Below are 24,496 nucleotides of genomic sequence, written 5' to 3'. Positions count from 1 at the left end.
GTCTATATAGTTCCCTAATTATTTATTATTGTACCACTATCAACAATAACATTAGTCAGGTAAGCTTGCCATGTCATTTCTGCATGTGATACAGCTAACCCTTCTGTTTCCATTGCAAGTACATTACCGGTACAGTAAATGTGTTTATGAAGGAAAGAGTAGTGTATAATGAACATCATTTTATGATCAAGTAGACGCATGATTATTTATGACAAGGAACATACTACATAGCTCACAGAGTGCAAACTGATCAAGAAATAGGATGCATACATAGATTTTCTGATCTTTTGCATGTTCCCAGAAGTAACAACAAAAATACATGGCTCTACAAGAAAGTCACAGGAGAATCCTCATGCATAGAGGAGTCCTTTGGTGACTTAAAACTGCCACACTGATTCATCTGAAGTTATGACTTGGAGCCAGCTCAGCTAGACCTCAGCCTTTAGTCCACAAACTCACAAGATGTGACACTGTATCCAAGGTCTAATTAGGAACAAACATGGATTGTTAATAAAAAGCATAAAAAAGCAAATATACTGCTTTCTCTTTTTTTTTTTTTCCTCTTTTTTTCTCTCTCTCTTTTTTTTTTTTTTAATTGGGAGAGGGAAATTCCAGGATATTAAAAATTTTGCAGTATATTTGGCATCTACGGCTGAATAACACACACATGCACAAAATCTGGTATGGTGAATGAATTAAAGAATAAAAAAGGCTAAGATTCCTCCCAAGGATATTTAACCAACCTCCTGGAAAACACACTTTGATTGCAACTGTAGAAGAAGCAGGCTGGTGCACCAGGGGAACAGTGTGTAACAGCCTCAAGCTGGACAGGCTATGCATTCTCCTAACACGCAATATAGCTCTCAGTAAAGACACTAAGTTTTATTGAGGCAATGCACTCCTACATTATTTCTCCAGCATGTTGTCTTCAACTGAACACATCCTTTACCTCCTGATGCAGGAAAATATATTAGAGGCACACATCTGGGGTAAGAGAGTCTGTGGTCACAAACTAGAAAAGAGCTGCCTCTCTCAGGTCACAATCCCTGAAATTACTCCTACACAACTTGGAGGTTTGAGATAGCTTTAGCCTTATCTGAATGTTTTTGGTCTTGTTTTGTTGTTTTTCTTTTCAATGGAAAACTTATAACCCTTATGTACACACACACACACACATATATTACAGTAGATAACAAAAATAAAAAAGTACAAAGGAAAACATATTTCTTTAATAAATATGTCATTTAATTCCTTGCATATGAAAAAACTCCAACCCAAACCTAAACTAAAATACCACTCCTCCTTCCCCCCACCAAGACCCAGCAGTTTGTCAGTTTTGAAGAAACTTCCCAAAGGATCCCAGGCTGCTTTCTATGTTTAGTAGAGAAACCTGAGTTCACCACTAAGTCTATAACTCCTCTTGAACTATTGCACAAAACATAGAGGTGGCCCTTTCTTCCCTGAAATGTTCTGGGCCACAAGCTGGATGTGTCAGGAATATAGCAGATGGGGAAAATGTATACAAGTGTATTAATTTTGTGGCCCAGATTTATGCAGAACACATATTTGCACAGAATTTATATAGGATTTTAAATTTTGTTTTAACCCTTACTAGACGGGTGTGGAGCTTGGAAACAGTGTGAAAGTATAGCAAAAAGTATTGGTGGGGCGGGGGGGGGAATGGAACTGAGAGGACTGCTGCTGTAACTGCTTGCTTTGGTATCTGATTTACACAAGTTAATCTGCATGCCTCAGTTTACTCTCTGTGAAATATTTATACTAATACTAATATCTCACATTGACTTTGCAAAGCTCTGTTAATTAGCTCATGATTAATTAGGTTCTTAAAGCTTCCTGGTTGAAAGCAGAGTTGGGTAAATAAAGCTAAAAGAGAAAGAATATTGGGGGGGGGCGGGTTATATTTTTTTTAATGGAAGATCTGCTGATGTGCCTGCATGTTCACAAATACTCAGGTGAGCATTTTTATCCGCTCAAATTCTCCCAAATACAAAAGGGCTGTGCATGCCAGTGTGGAGAAGTATTCTGAGAACATTCACACCAGATGTGTGCTCATGACCATCCTGAAAAACTCTTTTCATTGTTTGCACAATGATTTGTCAATGAGTTATAACTGTTCATGAATTATTTCCCAAAGCAAAAACTAAATTCCCTCATGGCCGTACAGGGGGGTCTATACAGACTTTTCAAACTGCTTTAGCTATAGCTGTTTAGAAATGACTTCAGCAGCTTTGGTGTGACACCCTGCTGCATTTGGAGATGCACCTGATCTACAGTGAGGTGACACAATGCATTTTTAGTTGTCTACTGAGAAACTCTAATAAGGACCTCATTTTATTATTCCTTTTTCATGAGGTTTACTGGGTAAACTTAGAGATGTGTGTGTGCTGGCAGCAGCGTGGCAGCCCCAGCTGGGCTGGCTGCACAGGCATCACAGGCTGTCGGCACAGCTGGGCTCTGCCACGGCATGGCAGGGCCACGGGGAGGTAACACAGCTCCTGCAGGACTGTGGAATGGCACTGACAGGCAGCCGTGGGAAAATCCACTCAGAGAGTAGCTCTGCGACAGGGTTTTCTGCCTGAGGAAGCCTGGTGTAGGAGTAAGCCTCTGAAGGATTGTTTTGTTGTTGTTGAATAGATCAAGATTTTTAAAAAGGTAAAACACCCAGGTTTTACACTATTTAGTAATGGTGGGTGTTACAGTGCTTAATTTTTTTGCTCCTGGAAGCTGTGGTGGGAACCCCATCCTCAGGCAGGTGCTCAGAGATCTTCGCCATGCACTGAGAGAGATTTGGGATCTTCAGTAGGAGTGCATCCTGCGGCCTGACTTGACCCAAGTCTGTAAATACATACAGAGCCACGAACAGCAGAGGGACCAGGAAGGAAATGCTCTCCCAGATTCTGCTGGAGACATAAGTCTCTTTGGGCTTCCTTCCCAGGTTCTGCCTTGCTCCTGGGCTTAGGTGGTCATATCCTTCTTCTCATGACACAGTAGCACCAACATCTCTACCCACCCATTACTTTCCAGCAAGGAAGACTTTCATTCACTCCAGACACTCATTCACTCTTAATATATAAGCTAGTCCTTAAAGGGACTTGAGTATCAATTTAATACTATTATAAAGTAAATACTTGTAGCACATATTGTATGCACATACCAAGTATTACAAAGCATCCTGATGTGCTCTGACCTCAGGCAGCTTTTGTATTAAAATTGAGGCAATTCTAGAATGAGCTCCTGGCTTATCTTTATAACTGCAGTTTATCCAGATAAAATTCATACTGATACATGTTGAGGACAGGTAGTATTTGTAGATATAAATAATTTACTGAGCCTGGTCCTAACTGTTTATTCTGTGTGCAAATCTACCCTTATGTTGCTATACATGCTTACACTATGTACCTTTTTGTTCAAACCATCATACCCAGAGAAGGATAAAAACTGTAAATCATCCCTTAAATTTAGCTCATCCTCAGAACTTCATGGGATTTAATGACTAATACAGAGTGGAAGTGACAGACAGGAAAGACCTGTTAACCCAGAGGTCCAGAAGATGAGCTGAAACATTTTCAAAGAATTCATCGTGCCTGGTATCATAAAAGTGGCTCAGTTCATTAAGTGAATAATTTCCAGTGAATTTTTAGCTCAAATTCCATATAAATAATGCACAAAAGGAGAACAGTCTAACTCCTCCATTAAAATATTCTCTGCAGTAAATTTGACAAGCACCAACCCTAAAAAAAAAAACCAAACCAAAAACCAAACTTCTATCAACTGAAAAGCCTGCAGTTATGTAGTACCTTGTTCAATAACTCAGGAGAACATACAGTGTGCTATCTGCAGGATAGCTTTTTTTTTTTTTTCCTCCAGATGTCTCTTTTTCCTTCCAGAAGTTGCAGAGCATTGGACAAGCAGTAACAGATGATGAACACATGCATAACTACAAATGGGCAAGCTGATTGTTTTCAGAATTGGTATAAACATTTGCTCTTGGATTGAGATTTAGCCCATAGCAAATCTTTACATTCTCGTTATAAACCTCTGACAAAAAGAGCTTCTAATGAAAATGCTGACAGTGTGAAAACGTGGTTATGGTCAGGAAAACAAATGGATAAAAAGTGGTATTTTGTAGTTCCATATGTATACTTCATCGGGGAAGTCTTTGCTAAGTTTACATTTCAAAGCAAAAGCTTGATGATAGCTGCTTCTCCTACTCTTTCTATTTAGGGCCACCAAACTTACTACTATTACTTCCATCTCCTACACTACCATTTTAAAAAACACCAAACCCAAACAAACCAACATAACACAGGCTGGGATATAAGATTGAGAGCTAAGTGAGAGAGCCAGCAGCTGGATTTTTTAGCATCTCGTTTTGACAATATAGATACTAGCAGAGCTCAGCAACCCCAGTCACGACATGGCCTCACTGCAGTAGGGTGCTATGGACTGGAAAAAAAGGGAGAAAAAGCACATGTGGAGAAGACAATTGCATTGTATCTGTTTGCAGGGGGGGCTGGCAGGAGAAGAGAAGGAGAAGAAGAAAAAGCTCAGCAGAGCAGGGGACATGGGACAGGCACTCTGGGAACGCTTTCCGAAAGGTTGCTGCTACTTCTTGGGAGGTAGAAAAAGAGGTCCTGCCCCTCTTCTGTCTGAAAGCAGCATATTTGGAGGGCTACACTATTTCTTCTAAACTTAGGCTAGACATTCTTTTGGCCTGTTGTGATGGAATTGCCGATATGGGGAACAGGGATGATTGGGGAGTATTTCAGCCCTACGTTATGAGAAAAAAGGGCAAAAAGAAAAGATAGTTTACTACAACTAAGATGTAAATGGAATTGATGTTTATAATATAGAGCAAGGGAAGGCAACACAATGGCAACCTGCTGTGAGCAGCTAAAACCACCCTTCCCAGAACCCAGCATCCTTGTTGGCTATTCCATGGTCCAAAGGGCAGCCTGTGGGTGGAAAGATGCATATAAAGTCTATTGAACATTTTTATTCATCAAAGCATAAGCAAAGTGAAAATCAGTAAGTGATAATGGGCAGAAATGTGGGTTTACAGGCACAGACCATCTGAATGTTTTTTTGGACAAGCCACTGAATTAGGTGCTATCTGACAGAGCATATATGTCTTTCTTCAGTACAATCAGGGCTTACTAGGCTTGCTTTAAGATAGCAACTATGGAATAAAAGAAAAAGCTAAGACAACATAAGATAGACAAAGAAAAAAAAATCCCTAACCCATGTTCTTAAGAACCACGAATGTCAAACAAACATGGGACTGACAACCAGGAGGAAATCAGGCAGTGATGGTGCAATAGGGTATGCAGGGCAGTAAAATCTGGCATGATGTTTACAGTGGCATCCCTGTTTATGGGGGGGAAGTAAGTAGGGTCACCTTTCTTTAACTGATGTGTCCTGTACAGTTCTAAATCTTGTTATTGTGAGAAAGACAATGAAAAATTATCAAGATACACATACAATGTAAAAACCTAAAGCTAAGTTAAAAAAGGGAAAACTTTTCGTAACACTCTAAAAGCACCAATGATCCTGGTGAGATAAGAAAGGGCTTGGTTAAATGATGACCAAGGATGCCAGAGGAATGGCAGTGAACTACTAATACCTGGAGCCATCAAGAATTTTATTAATGACTTCAGTGTGACCCAACTTCTACTGCAAGGAGTCAGCGGAAATATCCAGCACAATGAAGTAAATATTGGAAGTAATACTTTTGAATAAAGCAAATTAAAAATGTAGCTGAATTTCATGAAGGCCTTCTGACAGCAGGGTTGTCTGTGGCACTGAAAAATCCTCATACTGCCACAGACAGAAAACAAACACACTGTTCAGAAAGACTTCACTAGCTTGTGGTATAATGAACATAGAATTATATCATTGCAACAACATACACCCGCTGAATTTGACTCCACTTGAAAAGCTGAGAGCTCTTAAGTTGCTACATTGAAAACAATTTAATTGAACCTAGCTAATTAGAATATAACAAGTAGTCAAAAATTATGCAATGCTTTAAAAATATTTTAATTAATTTGAAATTCTGATGACAAATTAGTAACTGTATGTCAGTAACTTCCTGTGCTTGACCCAATATGTAATAACCCCCCCCCCCCCAACATATATTTTGTCAATACGGGCATTTTGAGAAAACATACACAAATTGAAAATAATAATGTAGAGTAAGGAATAATTAATTAATTCAAGCTTCAAGATAAGATCACTGTGTCCTGCTAACCCTACATGTTAATCAGTTGATTGATTAATTGCTACAATCATAATAATTATATGGTGTAAATCTAAGTACTTTTAATGGTAGTTTACATTTAGAATAAAAATGTCTTTTATGTCTGTTTATCTTCATAATTTCTTGAAGCCTAGTCATACTTTTTGTTTGCCATAAATAAACCTGAAGCATTTTCAGATGCTATCTTTGTGATGAGGTAGGTTTATACTTCATCCATCTGATCAGCAATATTTTTTTGTGTGGCCTTCACCTCCTGTCTAATGAAAAATATGTTCCTAGATGAGAAACAATTATGAGCAGTAACCAATACAGCTTCATCAAAAGCTCATCTTAAATGAAAGACAAGTGGACATACCAATAAGACTATTGTATAGTTATAGACTGCCTTTAACCAGGAGAGTTTTATATATTGTATCCCTTACTACATAAACTCAGTCTGAAGTGAAATGGTGAAGCAAATCAGAATCAGACAAAAATATTAAAGAAAACAGCCCAAGGAAAATCAAGAATGCTTTTGCTGATTTCTAATTCATAGGCAATGCAGAAGACCTTGACATCTACACAGTTTTTTAATTTGTTCTTTCTTGTTAAACCTAGTAATGCTTTATGATTGCACCAAAGGAAAGGTATAGGTCCTTCCAGCTCAACTGGAAAAGCTAAAATTCATTTTTCTATTAAAAAGTACATGAAAAGAAGAGACAAGGGTTACACAGTGAAATATGTTGAACGTTGTTAAAAGACACTATTAGTCTAGATTTTAGGTAACTAAGGTCTCACTAAATCAGTAATGAGCTGCTTCAGCTTCAGCAGTGACAGGTAGAAGTTGTAGTTGGTTGTAAGCCACATGTCCCGCAGATAAAACCTCCTGTTTCTAACATTGCCAACTTGGTTAACAATTCCTACATGATTGGTATTTATATTGTAATTCCTTTGTGTTTCTCCTGAAGTGAAAAGTGGCCTGAAACAGGAATTTCATTTCCTTTCATTTAAGCTGAGAAAGCACAGCAAAACACCTTGTTGAACCAAGGATGATATTTCTTTCTTTTTTCAACATTTAAAAAAAGAATTGTCTTAATTTCCATTTCATTCTTGCCATTGCAAAACATTAGGAAGTATTAAATAAGTGTGTGCCTTAGATTTGTTAAAAGAAAAGCATGACTGTCTGCTAAAACACAGACTTTAACTCCAAATTTCATGACCATATTCAGTTGCGAAGTGCTAGAAAATTTGGTTTCTTTGTTTACAGAATTCATATCCATATACTGCTTTGCAACTCTCATTTTGCAGTGATATTTGTTAAATAAATAATGCTAGGTTAGGAATTATAGTATAAATATTTTAAGGAGCCACTGAAGCATCCTAAAAAAAACTAGAACAAAACCACTAACCAGGCAAATTCCAAGTGAATGAACTTTTATGGCCTTCAAAGGGTTACTTGACCTTCTACATTTGCAGCTTGCTTGACTCAAAGTTACAGCAGTAGAGAAGATAACAGTGAAACTGTACTATAAAAATAAATTACTATCATGAATATTAAGCAACAAGGATATAATAAACATGACTACTTACATGATTCTGATTTATTGATACTGATTTGCTAGTAAATTATCACACAAAGTACTCGTTGTAGTTGTTCGGAAACGTGCAAAATAAAGCTTTGTGGACACTTCCCAAAGACCTTGACATCTGTCACTGAATTCATACTTGGAGGTTCTTGAGGTCTATTTTTCTGGTATGTGATACAGAGGTGCATTTACTTCTCCTTTCTACAGTTTTACGTATTTAATTTTTGGCTGCCTGGCTTCTTTAAACTCCATTTTTTAAGCATGCAGAGTTTTTAAAACTACTATCATGGAGGTTCAGCTCTGACACACTGGAACAAATCCAGCTGCAAAACCTCCTAAAGGCTGTTCATGCTTGTTTTGTTAAATAGTGCTCACTTTGAGTCAAGAGGTTTCATTACAGTATTTATGAACCTCTTGGCACCAGGAGTTGGTATTTCCTAGTGCTAAGCATTAATGCATTTTGTATCATTCTTTAGCACAGGGAACTCTAGATCACTGGTGCTGAGAGGTTAAAGACAGTAAAATAAACCAGGTATTTATTTCCAGACAGAAATCTTTAGTGCATGTGTGCACACTTGATCTGTGTGTGTCTATACAGTCTGAGCAAATATCAGATAGCAGAGGTAGAAAATGGGCTACCACAATCACTACCTAGTAAGAATGCAGGTTTTAAAGAATCTCAGGATTAACAGCTTTCTGCCTATATGCTGCATTAGATATTTGTTATCCAAATGGATGGAAAGCATCCTATCTGAACAGGATTATTATTCTTCAGGTTTAAACCCTACTTTGTGCTTATGTGGTTCATATTATTTCATGGTATAGTTTGTTATATCAAACTTAAGATTATTTTTCAAGATTTCTGAGACAGAATCTACTTCATTTTGTCTGACATAAGCCTAAAGCATGTTCCAGAAGGACCACTTTTTTGAGGCAGTGATTCACAAATACCATCTGAACTAAAGGACAGCTACTGCTTCAAAGCAAAACCACAGATTTTGGATCAAATTCTATTAACATCCCCTAAAGTGGTTACTCCCATCACGGTTCGATATTTCTCTGTGGAGGATATCCTCACAGAAGGCTAAATTTTATTTTTTAAAAATGTTAATACACTTTAGCTTGCAAGCGGGAATATAACCTCATCAGGTGCCCTGATCCGTGGTGTAAAGAAAAACAAACAATGACCTCAGCTGCAGAGAGTGTAAGTTAGTTCTGGCTGCATGTGAACATACAGATGCAAATCAAACACAAGACAAGGAAAAGGCTATTCTAGAAGTGGCACTTGATAGCCCAAGGCTGGAGCTGCAGAAGCATATATAAGCCTGCCTGCTAGGCAACCCTCCCTGCTTCTCCTGTTTTGATTTTGTCTGAAAAGGGAAATAAAATCAAAAAACAAAAAAATTGAAAAGGGAATAATAAAAGGAAATGGAAAAGGAATAAGAGAAAAGGTAAATAGGAAAAGGAAAAGGAAAGGAACTGGAAAAAAGAACAGGAAAAAGAAAAACAATGGGAAAAAGGAAAAGAAGAAGAAGAAAATGGAAAAGGAAAAGAAGAAAAAAGGAAAAGAAGAAAAAAGGAAAAGAAGAAGAAAAAAGAAAAAGAAGAAGAAGGAAAAGGAGAAAAGATAAAGGAAAACGAAAAGGAAAAGGGAAAAAAAGTTGCAGCTTGTGCACTCCCTTTATTTGCCCTCTTTATGAGTAAACACTTTGTGTAAGTACCAGGGCAGTTTCCTCCCTGTCCTTTTACTTTCATTGTCACCTGTAGGAGCGTGGGGAGAAGATGTACAGTGCAATTTAGGTTGGGTGTTAGTCCTGGTCACTGCTCACTCTCGCTTCTCTATATGTGCAGTTATTGCCCTTTACATTACGCTATAGCAATACTAGCTTGGAAAATATTTCCCTTGATTGCCAGGGCTCTCTGGATAATGAGCTACAAACACCAAGTATTTCAGATGAACTTTAGCAGATCTTCAGTTCTTAGTCACATTTTAGGTTTCTAAAACCTTTGAGGGCTGTACCTCTCTGATGGCTTCAGATCTTAAGTTTTGTGTGAGCGATTAATACACCATTTGATTTTCTAACCATTTAAGCAAAGCTAGGTGAACAGGGTTTGTGCCTGACTTGCACTCTTTTTTCTTTTTTTTTTTTTTCTCCCAGTGCAACACTGTCACTCAAAAGTGCTTAACAGCAAATGAGTCAGACCATGAGCTGTCAGTGAATTAGATTGTGCTCCTGATCTTAGCAAGATTATCTGTGTGATATACTACCTTCCCAGGCAATTAAAGCATTAGCGTTTTGGCCAAAATGTAACAGTAGTCAAATGGGTTAACAGGCTAATGAATTTTATATAGAAGGGAGTCAAAGGGAGCAGTTTGACTCTGCAGGAAGCCAGTAAATTGCATTTTATTTTAAAATTGTGGGCATTTCAAGTTTAATACCTGTGCAACAAGGAGAAGGCAGCAGATGGCAGAAATATTTCAGCATGCAAGGAAGCATCCTTAAAAGTAAAATTTTTGTTCGTTGAGCTTCTTGTGCAATAGCTTGTCTTGAGGCACACACTCCCTCACACCCATTTAGGAGGAGGATGTACAGCACTACTCATTTCTTCCATTCCCACACTATGTCTTATTTTACTTGACTTCCTTTCTTAGCTGTTATCTGGTTCAGCTGGTGTAGTGCAGCTGCTAAAGATGCTTTTCTGCAGCCACATTACCCAGTTTTTCAGCACTACTTTTTCACAGTTTATGTCCCTCAAGAGACTTTATGAGTCCTATTAACTTTGAACTCTGCCCAGCCTTGGTAAGAACACAAATGGAGTAGAGGGGATTCCCCTCCCTCAATGCTCCTTTTGATGCAGCCCAGGACGGTTGGCTTTGTGGGCTGCAAGTGCACGTGGCCAGCTCACATTGAGCTTCTCAACTAACACACTCAAGTCCTCAGCACTGCTCTCAATCCATTCTTTGCCCTCCCTGTATTTGTTCTTGGGATATCACCAATCGATGTACCGGACCTTGCAGTTTAATGGGGACCTCAGACTTCCACCCTAGCAAGTCTGTGCCTGGTTTGAGCCTGTGATTAACTTCTCTCTGAAATTTTGTGAAATTCAGTGAGCATTCTGTAGATAGTGCTATTGTTATTATTCTAATTATATTATTGTATTATATATCTATCATACCCTTGAGCAACATAGCATTTTTCTTTTCCAGCCCCATATATGTGATATTATACTGTGAGGATGTTTTTTTGACCATTCATGACTCGTTTCTGTGCCTGCCTGCCTTTGTGGAATTTTTAGAACATGTAATTTCTTGTTTCTTTCTCCATGAGAGTTTCAAACCATTTCTAGAACATTTCCAGAAAAAAGAGAGTTGTTGTAACTCCTTTCACGACCTATTACTACTCTCAGGTGTTAAAGGTAAGGATAAACCAGGGTCAGTATTACTTAATTTTACTTTCACCTGATTTTTGCTCAAAGGTTTGTCATAGTCCTAAGTCTAAATGATAAAATTGTGGCTTTTTAGCTCAATTAATTCCTCCTTATCAGGAGTCTTGTTTGAAGTTGCAAAGAGTACATAGACATGGTGCTATGTACACTTTTCATTATTATGAAAGCATATTTTATAAAACTACAAGGTAATGGTTCATATTAAGACAATTTTATGGCTGGATTTACCTGATAGAACTTGAGGACCTACACAGTTGCACAAATTGGCAGAGAAATTTCCGAATGAAGGACCTGATGTTAGGAGCACTCACACAGTATGGTAGCAGCACACTGGTGCTGGAGAGCCCAGTGAGAGGTAACAGTTCCTTGAAGGACTCGTATAAGTGAAACCAGCTTAAATTTACCAGGGGCCAAAGCTGCTTGAAGTATTTAGGATGCATAAATGTACTCCATAAAGTTAGTGCTTACTCTGAAGTAGTCCAGGTCCTTAAATAGTGTACTAGTCCAGGTCTTCAAATATCTATGTGATGAAGACCAGAGAAAACTCAGTTGTCATCTTTTTTCACCATGATATTGTCACGCTATTCTTTGATATATCTGATCATCAGTCAGGGGTATGTGGTGTTACTTTCATTACTCTTATTTGGGAATGTAAAAGTTTTAGATAGAAGGTGTATGGAGAGATGAAGACAGCACAGCTCTGCATGTGATGACTTTCTGCATTGCCTTCTCGAGAGTACTTTTCCCTCCCGTCCTTGTCTTCTCTTCACTACTCCCCACACCCCTTCCCATCTCTTTCATTTTTGCACCTCTGAAATTATCTAACTGGGGCATTGAACATGAACATGAACTGGCAGTGTGCGCTCGCAGCCCAGAAAGCCAACTGTATCCTGGGCTGCATCAAAAGGAGCGTGACCAGCAGGTTGAAGGAGGTGATGCTGCACCTCTACTCTGCTCTCGTGAGACCTCACTTGGAGTATTGTGTGCAGTTCTGGTGTCCTCAACATAAAAAGGACATGGAACTGTTGGAACAAGTCCAGAGGAGGGCCACGAGGATGATCAGGAGGCTGGAGGACCTAATGTATGAAGATAGGCTGAGAAAGTTGGGTCTGTTCAGCCTGGAGAAGAGAAGGCTGCATGGAGACCTCATAGCAGCCTTCCAGTATCTGAAGGGGCCTATAGGGATGCTGGGGATGGACTCTTCATTGGGGACTGTAGTGACAGGATAAGGGGTAATGGGTTAAAACTTAAGCAGGGGAAGTTTAGACTGGATATGAGAAAGAAGTTCTTTACTGTGAGGGTGGTGAGGCACTGGGATGGGTTGCCCAAGGAAGTTGTGAATGCTCCATCCCTGGTGGTGTTCAAGGCCAGATTGGACAGACCCTTGGGTGGCATGGTTTAGTGTGAGGTGTCCCTGCCCATGGTAGGGGTTTGGAACTAGATGACCTTAAGGTCCTTTCCAGCCCTAACTATTCTATGATTCTACGATTATAGGGTGCTTCTCCTCCTGTTATTACTTTCCCTTGGTGGAAGCTTCAGTCACAAGCCCGATGAAACATTTTTCCTCTTGAACCCGGAGTGGCAATTCTCACTTTGTCAAGAGCTCAGGATAAACTTCATGGAAAGTTCCTCTACCCCCTGCCTCCCGCAAGCACTCCAGGTTACAGAGATCTTGTCAGAGTCACTAAAGAGCTCCTTATCTCTCTTTTTCCTCCTCTTTTCTGCCCAGTATTGTTGCTTGGATTTCTCAGTTTCCCTTTCACCATTCTCCTGCTTGTTTTTCTCCAAGTTTCTTTTATTCTAACCCACATATGAACTCTTAAGTTGGTTTCCTTCTTGCTTCTGCCCTTTCTTTCCTGCACAAACTGATTCTCTTAACAACAGATGAAATTTAAATAACACAAATATACTATTTTCCATGCCCCAAAAGTAAGTAGAAGAGAAGCAAATTCATGCCTTTTACTATTTGCAAGTTTCTGATTGCACACTCTGTCAACCCACAGCTGGTGTAAAGCTAACAGAGAGTTACCGCATCCTCAGTGATTGATCTGGCTATCAGTTACAAATATAAACAACTTTTTTGCAAATTGAAGTGAGCCACACAATGTTTCCCAGACATTTTCACCCAGCATTCAATGACTCCTCCAGCTTTGCATAGACATTAATGCTCTGAGCACCTGTGCCCCATGGCAGGTAAGAAAAAAAATATTAGCCTTGTTAGTGATTGTGTAATTGAGGACAAGTCACGGTTCTGATATAATTCTGCCTAATGAGTGCTATTTGCAAGTCCTGGCTTCTAAGCACTATGCTGAACTTATCATGTACAGCTAAGTTCTTGAAAAAGGTTCTCACTAAGCAGATCACTGCAGTTGTGTATCCAATAATTTATTGTGCAAGCATTAAACCATTCATATCACAAACACCTGTGCAAGCCAGTTGGCCTAGTCAATTCTTGTTTAACATTTAATTATGAATATAATTAGCATGAGTTAAGAGACAGGCCAGGCATCCGCAATAAAATTCCCACTGTGCTAAAAAAATTATAACTATAATAACAAAAAAGACTAAGCCAGGGAAGAATACATCTCTCCTGTGCAAACTTTTACATGACAGCAAAATCCAAGTAGAAATTATTTTAAAACTTTTTCATTTTCTTTGATGACAACTGTAAAGCCTCCACCATGTTTATAAACCCAAATTATACATCTTTTTCTGTTCCTTTAATATTAAGGCAATTTTCACACTGGTACAACACTGAGTGAGGTTCCTCAGATTCTTTTCTTTTCCTCAAAAGGTAAATTAACTGATTCAACTGATTTCACTGGGACATTGTGTTAAGCAAAGCTCACAAGGCAGAAAAAATGGTTAAAACACTATTTCAGTGCACATCTATGAGTTTTATGAAGCTCTCTTTGTAGCCCAACATTTGTAGCCTGACAGAATTGTTTCCTAGCAGAACCTAGAATCAGGCTCCCTAAGGACAGGTGGAACCTGGGCAACCTTCATAGAGAAAAGCCCCACAGAGGAACTAAACCTTCATGGGCATATTTTCTTTTAATTTCCTTTTCAACAACTTAATTAAAACTTTCTAAAAAGAAAAATAACAAAACAACCCTAGGAAGAAATGTTTTACTCACTAATTTTCTTTCCAATGGCCTTTCTTTCTTAACATGTTGGGCTATTTTTCACCTCAAAAAAAAAAAATAATCTGTTCATAGACATGCCCTCTAATTTTATTTTTTCATAAAACAGTTGTTTCCAAACCTGGAAAGATCTATTTTAAAATGCTGTGGAGCAGAAACAGTTTGCAACTGTGAAGGGAAGGTCATTGAAAGAGAAGTAGGAATTTACTGGGGCATATTGTTCCTTGACACCTCCTAGGAACAGGAAGACTGGAATGAACCTCTTTAGTTACCAGTTTGCTGCTAGTACAAATATGACAACCTCCATATACATGTTCAGTGGAGTTCTTCTTTATTAAAGGCTCAAATATGAGTGGAGACTGTACTACGTAATAGGGTAGCTTACAGCTGGGAATGTTATGGCTAAAATATGTTTGTAGCCAGGTTGTAATTGTTCCACTTTTCTTGTGGAATATAGTTCTTCAGTTTAAACTCTCACCTATTTTATTTTATTTTTTACTTATTGGTTTCACTCAGGATGGGCATAGGATCACCTTTTGCCTGTATTTTGTTAATACCCACAGATTAGAAGCCTTCGCTTCTAGCCTCTGAAAGCCATATATCATCTAAACATCTCTTCTAAAATGTGAGGGTTTTTTCTTTCTATTCCAATATCAGTTAACAATTCTAGAATCAGAATTTCACATAACTTTTCAGACAAATTTTAAAAAAGCTGGATTTAACAGTACTCAGTTTCCCCTGAAAATACCTAGTACTACTTCTTGAATTTCTATTGTTAGTGTTATTTTGCCTGGGAGAATACATACATCTACAGATACACCATAACATATTAATATATTTGTATGGATAAATATACCTGAGATTATGCTACCCACAAAATCACTCTTTTTTTTTTTTTTTAATATTTTAGAGAGTGGTACCTCTGCTTTTGAATACTACTTGTTTCTACAAATTTTTTGTTCTGTTCACATTAGTTAATGGATTTCTACTGCCTTCTGATGTTTAGATTTGGTCAAAAAGGTATTAATTACAATTTATTATGTGAGATATATTGTAGTGACCTTGGACTTGTTTACAAATCAAAATGCTCACATGAAATCGAGACTTTTTGATGCCATGCCAAGCCCCAAAACTTCCTTGGACAAGTAAATGGAGGATAGGAAAGCGTTTTCAATAGGAGTCTCGCCAACTGTGAATCTGAAGGCAGTTTGATTAGGACTCGAAGCCCACAGATTGAGATTATGACAGAAATTTGCATAATGCCAGAGACTGATAAGATTTGGTTTCTCAGGAACCTATTACATGATGATGTTAAGAGACTGTCATGGATTTCTTACAGTGCAATATGCTGACTTGTCTTTCCAAGACAAGTTGGCCTTGAGCCTTGTTCTTTGTAAGCCTTGAGTGAGGTTTCTTTAGAAGTCTTTTGAAAATCTCTTTAGACATCTTTTGTAACTTTCCACCAAGATGATACAAGGATGTTATGACTGTCAGAATAAATGAATGTATTTGCTTCCTTTCTGTTTCCCAGCTACTATTTTCATAACACTGCATAGTAGTTCAGAGCAGGTCCTTGCTACACTGTGTTTTCAACCAATGTGGCTCTGTTCTTCAAGCATGATTATGTATTGATGACTAGATTTGTTTATTGCCTCCTGACACAGTTTTTTTGGGTTGGGTTTTTTTTTTTTTCCTGATTTTTGTGCAGATAGCTTCTGTTCAAACTTTTCAAAAGTTGCATTATTCAGTGCAAAATTTTCTATGGCCTGCTGATGACCAAAGCCTGATCACTGCCCAGATAGACGTGAATTTCTGCAACATGTTGTCTCAAGTCACACAGGCAGCAAGTTCTTGGGGGACATCTCTGAAGCAGGACTAGAGGCTAGGCTCAGAGAAAACCTATATTACTGATGCCAAACATCTGGAACATAAAGACAACTGACCAACATGGAAAGGACTGACAACTACTGATGGTACTGCTAGATTTGTGGATATAAACAAAGTCTGTCATTCTTATGAAATAAGAGTTTATTGATCTGCTGTGTTATCATCATAGATTTTGTCAGACAAGACCAGTAAAAGCCAGTACCTCATACCAGCAAAACTGTAATAAATTTTTTATCTAATATCTTTCAATAACCTAAAAAGCTATAAAGCTCTATTATATGTAAGATGCTAAAAAAACATTTTCAGTTCCCATGTAGTAGGGCAACATGTAACATTTTAGGATTGATAGAAAAGAGATTATAAATTCTGCTTAGATGCACCAGGAGATCCTAAATGATATATTGAGAGAATTATGTGTGAAATCATTTGAAAAAAAAGTGTTAATGGTCTATCAGAGCAATAAAAAAAAAGAAGGAAATCCAGATCTTGATAACCCCCCCCCAAATTATATGAGAATCTAATGTGGACCTTAGGTAATGTCTATGCACCACTGTAATTCTGAAAAAGCTTATTCAGCTGTCATCTGTCTCTGAAGGTGTATAAGTTAATTAGACGCTGCTATTGTCGCCTTCAGAGAACTTTAGATGCCTATGGCTTTACTTTTCCCTGCGCAGAGGAATGTTTATTTTTCTGCCAGAGCTGAAAATCTTGTGCTCTAGAGATGGGGGATTACTTTGCCTAAGTGCCTGGTCAGGCTTGACCCTTTGGGGGATTGCCAGGACCTAAGCAATACATGCTAACTAGATCTGGTACTCGACACATGCTGCCCCTTCTCTTGGGACTTGGCGGCTGATGTGGATTCCATGTTTTCTGTTTCTTATGCTGAGGCTTGAGGTATCTCATATAAGGTTGTGGATTCCACTTGAATGCCTGCAAGACAGATTTTCCAACTTTACGTTTTTATTAATCTCATTTCTGTATTCATCTGCTTTAAGTGGGAAACCCACAGCAGTAACAGATACCTTTATTCACAAAACTCTGCAAAATGATTATAATTCTTGAAAAAATTTCTATTTAGAGTATATACGTGTATATGTGTGCATTTTAAAAAATAAATCATTTATCTACAGTATTTACATGACACATATTACATTCATATCAGAGATAAAGAACTGAAACGAAGTCATAATCACTAGACCTCATTGAAAAAACCTTTCCAATGTAGTAATCTTTCCAACCTGTGGCAGAGAAAATCAAAGACCTGAAGTCAAGCCTTCTAAACCAGAGACAGATGTTACAGCTTTGGGAACAGGGTGGAATTTTACTTTGTGGAATATCAGTTGGGATTTTTTGTAGCTGTAGTTAGACAGATGCATTGTCTGTAGAGATTCATAGTCTATACGGCTTTCTGCAGCTGAAAAAATCTGGAAGGACCAGCCTGTATTTGAATATTCCCTATTCTGTGGATATCAGCCATAATTGCACTGAAGACTGTAGTAGATGTCCTGGTTTTAGCTGCAATAGTTATTTTCCTTCCTAGTAGCTGGTACAGTGCTGTGTTTTGGCTTTAGTCTGAGAACATTGCTGATAACAATTAAACCAATGATTTAACTGTTGCTAAGTAGTGCTTACTCTGATCAACTTTTCTGTCTCTCATGCTCTGCCACTGAGGAGGGGTAGGGAAAGCCAGGAGGAAGCAGAGAAAGGACACCTGACCCAGACTAGCCAAAGGGGTATTCCATACCACAGCACTTCATGCCCAGGATATAAACTGCAGGGAGTTTCCTGGAAGGAGCTGGTCACTGCTTGGGTCAAGCTGGGTATTGGTCATTGGGTGGTAAACAACTGTATTGTGAATCATATTCTTTAGTTTTATATTCCCTTTTAGTTTTATATTCTCTCCCCTTGTTATTTCCCATGTCATTAGTAGTAGTAGTAGCTTTATATTATACTTTGGTTATTAAACTGTTCTTTTCTCAGCCCATGGGGTTTACATTCTTTCAATTCTCCTCTTCGTCCCACCCAGAGGGGGGAGTAGAGGAGGGTGGGTGAGAGCAGCTGCATGGTTCTGAGTTACCAGCTGGTCTTAAACCATGACAGTAGTACAATTTCTTCTTTTCCCATGCCTTCTGTCTGAGACCTTTCAAGAAATCTAATTCAATTAAAACAAAAATTTATAATCAACTAACACATTTAACTTCTAATATTTCTTAACAGATTTTGGGTGTAGATTTTTTTGTTTCAGTGGCTGAAGTCTTGGCATAAGTTTGTATGGCCATGGGGGTTGAATGGCAGTTAAATAAATTGATTAAGTGCTTCAGTTATTGGCACTCCTACCACCTTACTCACATGAAGCACAATCTTACTTGCAGACAATCTGTTGAACCACGTCTGTTGATCTTTCAGAAAATCAATAGAACTATTTGCGGTGATAAGTAATTTAAGTGTGGCTGAACCTGACTTCATAGCAGCATTTGGGCCCAATTTAGAAGTGCATATTTCATCCAAAATACCACAAAATGACTTGCCAGCAATATAATAGACAAAGTCCTTGAAAAATACTTCTTCCCAAATCCTAAAGAAACAAAATAAGTATTAGGTCAGAGGTCTTGTGGCCTATCCATTTATTCCATTATAAATTCTCTGATATAAGCTATACGAACAGTAGTTATCCAGCTTCAGCCTGGAAAACAGAATTCTGAGATTCTATAACACCCTGAATTATCTTCTAATATTCTAGACATATCTAAATTGTTCTAATATTATGTCCATATCTAAAGTTATTTATACGGGAAATTGAAGGTGGAGAGCAGGCACTTTGCCTAATACACAGTACTCTAAAATTTTGTTTCCATGAACATAGTAAAGATGTGAATTAAAATGGCATTGTCTAGGAAAAGTAATACTAATGTTACTATAGAGTTTTTTTCTCATAACTTTTAAAATAGCATCAACACAAGGAGTCCATGGCACTTCCTGGGTACCCTTTCCTCCTGAAACTTACAGCTAAATGATTAAATACCAAAGAAATATTATTGGTAACTTGTTACTACCTACTACAAAAAAGTTTTTAGACTACTTCACCTTACTTACCAAACGTATTACTCTTATTAAGGGATGTTCAGTGCTGGACAAAGGATGTAATCATCATGGCAGTGTGGGATTGTGTCCTAATTACTTTTTTCCTAGCCATCATCAGTTTGGTTCATTTCTGGCATTATTAAAAGCTCCTAACTGTACTGCATTTCCATGCCCTGCATGCTAATAATTCCCTTTTTTGAGGACTGGACAGAAAAGACAGAGCTACAACAGCTTATTTTTCTCATCATCCCGAAGAAGAAAGGAAATTTTCTAGCAGCTCACTGCTGACCAGTGAGAGGAATTAGCACAAAGTGGCCAACGAATCAGCTGCAATGGAAATGATATTGAAGAAAACAGAGTTTTTATTTTGCCTCAGGACTATTAAAAGAGCTCCACAAAACCTGAAAACACCCAATTGCTCTTATAGATGCTTTTTTAAGTAGAGTCGGTAAGAATACAGATTTGTAGATACTGTGGCAGTAAAGGCCAAATAAAGAGAAGATTGATTGGAAATCGTAGATTAATTTAGACAGTTGGATTAGGTGGAAATCACCCTGATGTGCAGTAAAGCAAGCAACAAGAATTAGGGTTTTGAAATAGTGTGAAACATGTTTTAAGAGTGCTAGCATTTCTTCCTAGGAATAAGTTGTCTAAAAATCCCTCTATAAATGACTGTTCATTAGCTTATCAATGTGCACAATGGCTCTCAAAATCATAAGAATTAATAATAATTCAAATAGGAAAAAAGGGACATTAATTTCTCACTCATGAATACTAACATTTTAGTAGACAGTCTCTTCCTGACAAACTTTCTAACTTAATTTTCAAGTCTGTTACTGTTTACCTGTTATTTGTACTATCAGAAACTTCTCCACTGGGCCACCACAGGTTTTCAAATCACGCTGACTTGGACATTAGTAGAGAAGATGAGAGCAGAAGACAACACCTAGGATGGGATCATGGTGTCCTCCATTCTTCAGAATACAATAATGGTTGCTCAGCCAAAGCGTTCACCAAAGAGCAATGGAAATTTATGGAAAGGGCAATGAAAATAACGGAAGGAGGACTATATTTAACCCCAGAAGACCAGTATGATGGCGGATTATCAGGAAGAGAAAGTGATAATGGCAGAAGGTAGGTATTAAACATTCAACTGCAGAATAAGGTGTATAAGAAGAGACATGAATGGTATGCCATGCTGTGCCCCATGAACTGTTTGCATCCGCTTAAGGCACTGTGTCTTGCTCTTTCCAAGATGACATAGCAGGTGGATGGAGAACCACCCAAAAGGCATCTTCAAGTTCTGGTGCTTCAATAAGCATCTTATCCCAGTGCATCACAGAAACTAAAGGTGAACATTTAAGAAATTCTTTGCTGTTTTTCTCCTTTTAGCACTGTTGGGATTCCACAAGCAGAACTTAAACTAGAGAGATGATGTTCTCCACCTAGTTTCCTTTGAAAAAAGAAAGTGAGCTACCAAGAGTAAACTTTCAGGTAATGCATTTCTTTACCTTATGCATTTAATTACACTGCATCTTTAAATAACCCAGAAGGGAATGATCTTGTGAGATGTGTTTAACCTCATTATATCTGATGCTCGGTCTGGAAAAGCTTTAGTTGAACTAAAGACTCTTATGAATGTAGAATTAAAGTGGGCTGTACATTAAGAGTTTCGTATTCTCTGACAGCTGCGCATGTGCACACACAGCTCTCATTAACAGTAATGGCAAATATGCATGCTCATCCTTCAGAAAACAGATCTCGAAGTACCTTATTTGGTTTGTTTTCTTCCTAGAGATTTTTCTCTTTTGGATCTTTAATTAATCTCCTACTTGGCTTTTTCACTTTAAGCTATCCCTCTTCTTCCCCCTCCCCCCCCCCCCCTCATTTTCCAAAAGAAGTAAACCCCCAAATCACTCTTTTTTAGTAAAGTTTTTCCAAGCTGATAATTTTACAGAATACACCTACGTATATTAAATACAGAGACAGTTTGCAGCACACAAAACTCAGACACGTAACAGAATAAATGCCTTGGACTTTGAAAATGCTTCTGATGCTTGCCAACTTAAAAAAAAAAAAGCAAAGCAAAGCAAAGGTAGATATAAAAATAAGAGCATGAATGTTTTTGCATTCTTTTTGTGATCACTATAAGGCAAGAGTCTGCAACCTTGTGGAACAAAACACACACATTTCATTCTGATTAATATAAATACAGCAACTTCTAACATGATTCACAATTAGTCTCTCTCATGTTTGGGGTTATATGGATTATCAGCCTAGCACATTTTGAATGAATACACATTTTCATTCCTTTCCTAAACCATTTTAGGTGCTACCATTAAATCGCATATACAAAATTTATAAATCACTAAGTTGGTATTTTTTCTCTGCTTAAATAACTAAAGGCTGCATGATATAAAAGGCAGTTAAAACCAATAAAAAGGCAGGATCATTAATAACGGAAGGTGAGTCAGAACTGAGATGCCTCTGTTCTATTTTTAAGTTTATTATTATTTTTATATAATAGGATATTTCACTAGCTTCTGCTGTATCTGATGTACTTACTTATCGCCTCCACAAACTGTTCAAAGAAGCAGTATGGGAACAGCGGCTCAGGCAGCTCTCTGAAAAACATCTTGAGTGCTCCGGTGACAACGTGGATGTCCTCCCACTGGCTGTCATCCAAATTCAGCTTCTCTTCTGGGAAAACACGAGGAGAAATGGAACAACTGGTTTTAATGAAACAATTACAAGACACTAATTATTATGTTAATGTTTGCCTACTATCATCAGCAACCGTTAACAGCCTTCTGCACCTAGAGGTTTGGTGCTGTGCATGGGTTTTTTTCTCTTTTTTTTTTTTTTGTAGGAAGAGAACATTTTCAATGGAATACCATCTGTAGGAATGCAGCTAACAAAAAACAAGAGACACAAAGAGACAGTACCATTGACACAGTATGTCAGATACATTTATTCCCATAATGCATCAGTATGAAAATTAGCATCACAGCTCAACATGATTCAAAGCTATTGGTTTTGAGGCCGAGGGGCTACGAGTTGCCAACGATGGACGGCTCAAGGGACCGGCCTAAAGGCCTTGCTGAGCCAACAGGAGACATATGCTAAACATGGCAATAGAAAATGAGTTATTGGTTTACATGTGTTAGCCTTGCTATGTACAAGGGAATAATGGGTAACGCTTTTCTCCTTTTTTGCCTGAATGTAATGTCAGCAAGGAATAGAATACTGTGAGAGAAAGGATATTAATTCCATCTTACTGCTTTAAATATATTTTGTTTGGTTTTCATCTCTGGGAGGAAGATTTGCCCAGCAACAATATTAGACAGACCCCTGTTGGCCTACCTAGGCTATGCAAAGCTGTCAAAAATGATAACGCACTAAAGACAAACCACAAGTGCTTACAAAACTGTTTTGCAAACAAAAAAACATTTTCTTTTGAAGCTTGACTGAGCTAAGGAATTTAAATATAAAAGAAACTAAATCCTAAAATAGAGTTTCTAATAAAAATAAAACAAGATTGGATGATTATTCTATTTCTTTTGGTCTTGTTTTTTTTTTTCTTTTTAATTCTGGTATTGTGATACTGTTAGAATATAATAAACAGTGAGATCATAATCTATATAAAACTCTAGGAAAGTACAAATCCTTATTAGTCCAAGCCAACATGGCACACACTTTCTCCAAGATCTGTTGCTCCAGAACTGGAGTTTGCTTTTTTCGCATGTGCTACGAATCTCTTTTTTAGAAAATTTCAGTCTGAATGCAACTTGGGGAACAATTATAAAAGCTATTGAAAAAATTTAATTTGAAGCAACATAATTCTGTAATGTTTCACTAAATGTCACTGAAATTTCACGTTTACCAATTCAGTTCACTTCAAGAACAGTGTCTTTATTGAAATGTTGTTAAACAAAATGGTAAAAGTATTTGAGACACATGGACACCCACAACTCCAGATCATTGGTACTTTAATGCAATAGTTTTTTCACTATGGAGATTACTTTTGGACAGAAAATCTTATTCACAATGAAGTCATCTTTAAATTTTTATGTAATAAATATTATTAAATGCTTTTAAACTCCTGGATTCAGGAAATGTATACAAACAAAGGAATGCACCCAATTTCTTAACTTGAAGTAATGTGAGACAAAGCTGGAACAAAGGCAGACTTGTGCATTTCAGTTAGTTGTCTTTCTTGCTTCTTTGGTTTCAAGCTTCTTTTTTTTTTTTTTTAAATTGAATTACCTCAATCATAAAAATGATGATTTGATCTCAAATGAGTTAGCAGAGGGGATCTTCTTTAGACTCTGAGATCATATTTGATTGATCGTATTTCAACAATTAGCCTTTTATTTTGCCACACGCTATTGAACTAGATCGACAGCATCTTAGCAGGCCAGCTTTAAACAGTCAACTGTTAACAATAGCATCAAAAAGAGAGACCTGATGGGGTTTACTGTCACTTTAAAGAACGGGGTGGGTTTTCACATTGTTGAAATCTGTCAGATATTTTGAAATGTCCCTCTCACTATGGTGCCACACCCCCTGCGTGCCCTTATAATAAAATTGGTTTTACTCCTGATTAAATCATTTTCTCCCTACCCACTACCATACTTCTCATAATGGACCTGTGTGCTCTACAGCTGGTGTTCTTCCCATGGTACCAATTCTTACTTTATCTTTTAAGCACTTCGCTGCTAAGATCTCATGCAGAGTGCTTATGTTTTGTTAAGAGCTTCATTCTTAGAGAAATAGCTTAACACATGTTCTAAAAATGTTGTACAACTTATTGCTTAAAACACATTTAGAAAATGTATAAGTACTGTAGCTTTGGCACAGAACTTTAAGTAGAAACCTTAAAAAAACCCAACTTGTTTTTGCCATGCATTTGTCTTAAATGTCTAAAGTGGAATGCTTGACTTCCAAGGCTTTATAGAGACTTATCTTACCAGATTTTTGCACCATTTCCAGCTCTTCAAGGAAACGTGTTAGGAATGTATCATCGTGAAAGCAAAGGGTGTCAATTTTCCCTCTAGCAATAAGAGAGTTTTTAAAAATGTTTGCTAGAAGGA

At 37.7% G+C, this 24,496-nt stretch overlaps 1 protein-coding gene across 1 annotated transcript in view; it reads right to left on the bottom strand.

Moving 5' to 3' along the window:
* Positions 1 to 24,496, bottom strand: part of LOC133217887 (rho GTPase-activating protein 15) — a gene marked incomplete at its 5' end in the record, with an annotated part of 139,867 nt that overhangs the window by 42,608 nt on the left and 72,763 nt on the right. The window contains one exon of the mRNA XM_061363700.1: positions 21,969 to 22,103. Within this exon, the coding sequence (XP_061219684.1) occupies positions 21,969 to 22,103 (135 nt within the window). The remainder of the gene's footprint in view (positions 1 to 21,968; positions 22,104 to 24,496) is intronic.

This window comes from Neopsephotus bourkii, unplaced genomic scaffold (assembly GCF_033783945.1).
Source record: "Neopsephotus bourkii isolate Nb327-2 ecotype Australia unplaced genomic scaffold, CSIRO-AGI_Nbou_v1 NB_1181, whole genome shotgun sequence".
Classification (NCBI taxonomy): domain Eukaryota; kingdom Metazoa; phylum Chordata; class Aves; order Psittaciformes; family Psittacidae; genus Neopsephotus; species Neopsephotus bourkii.
This window is presented reverse-complemented; position numbering and strand designations above follow the sequence as displayed.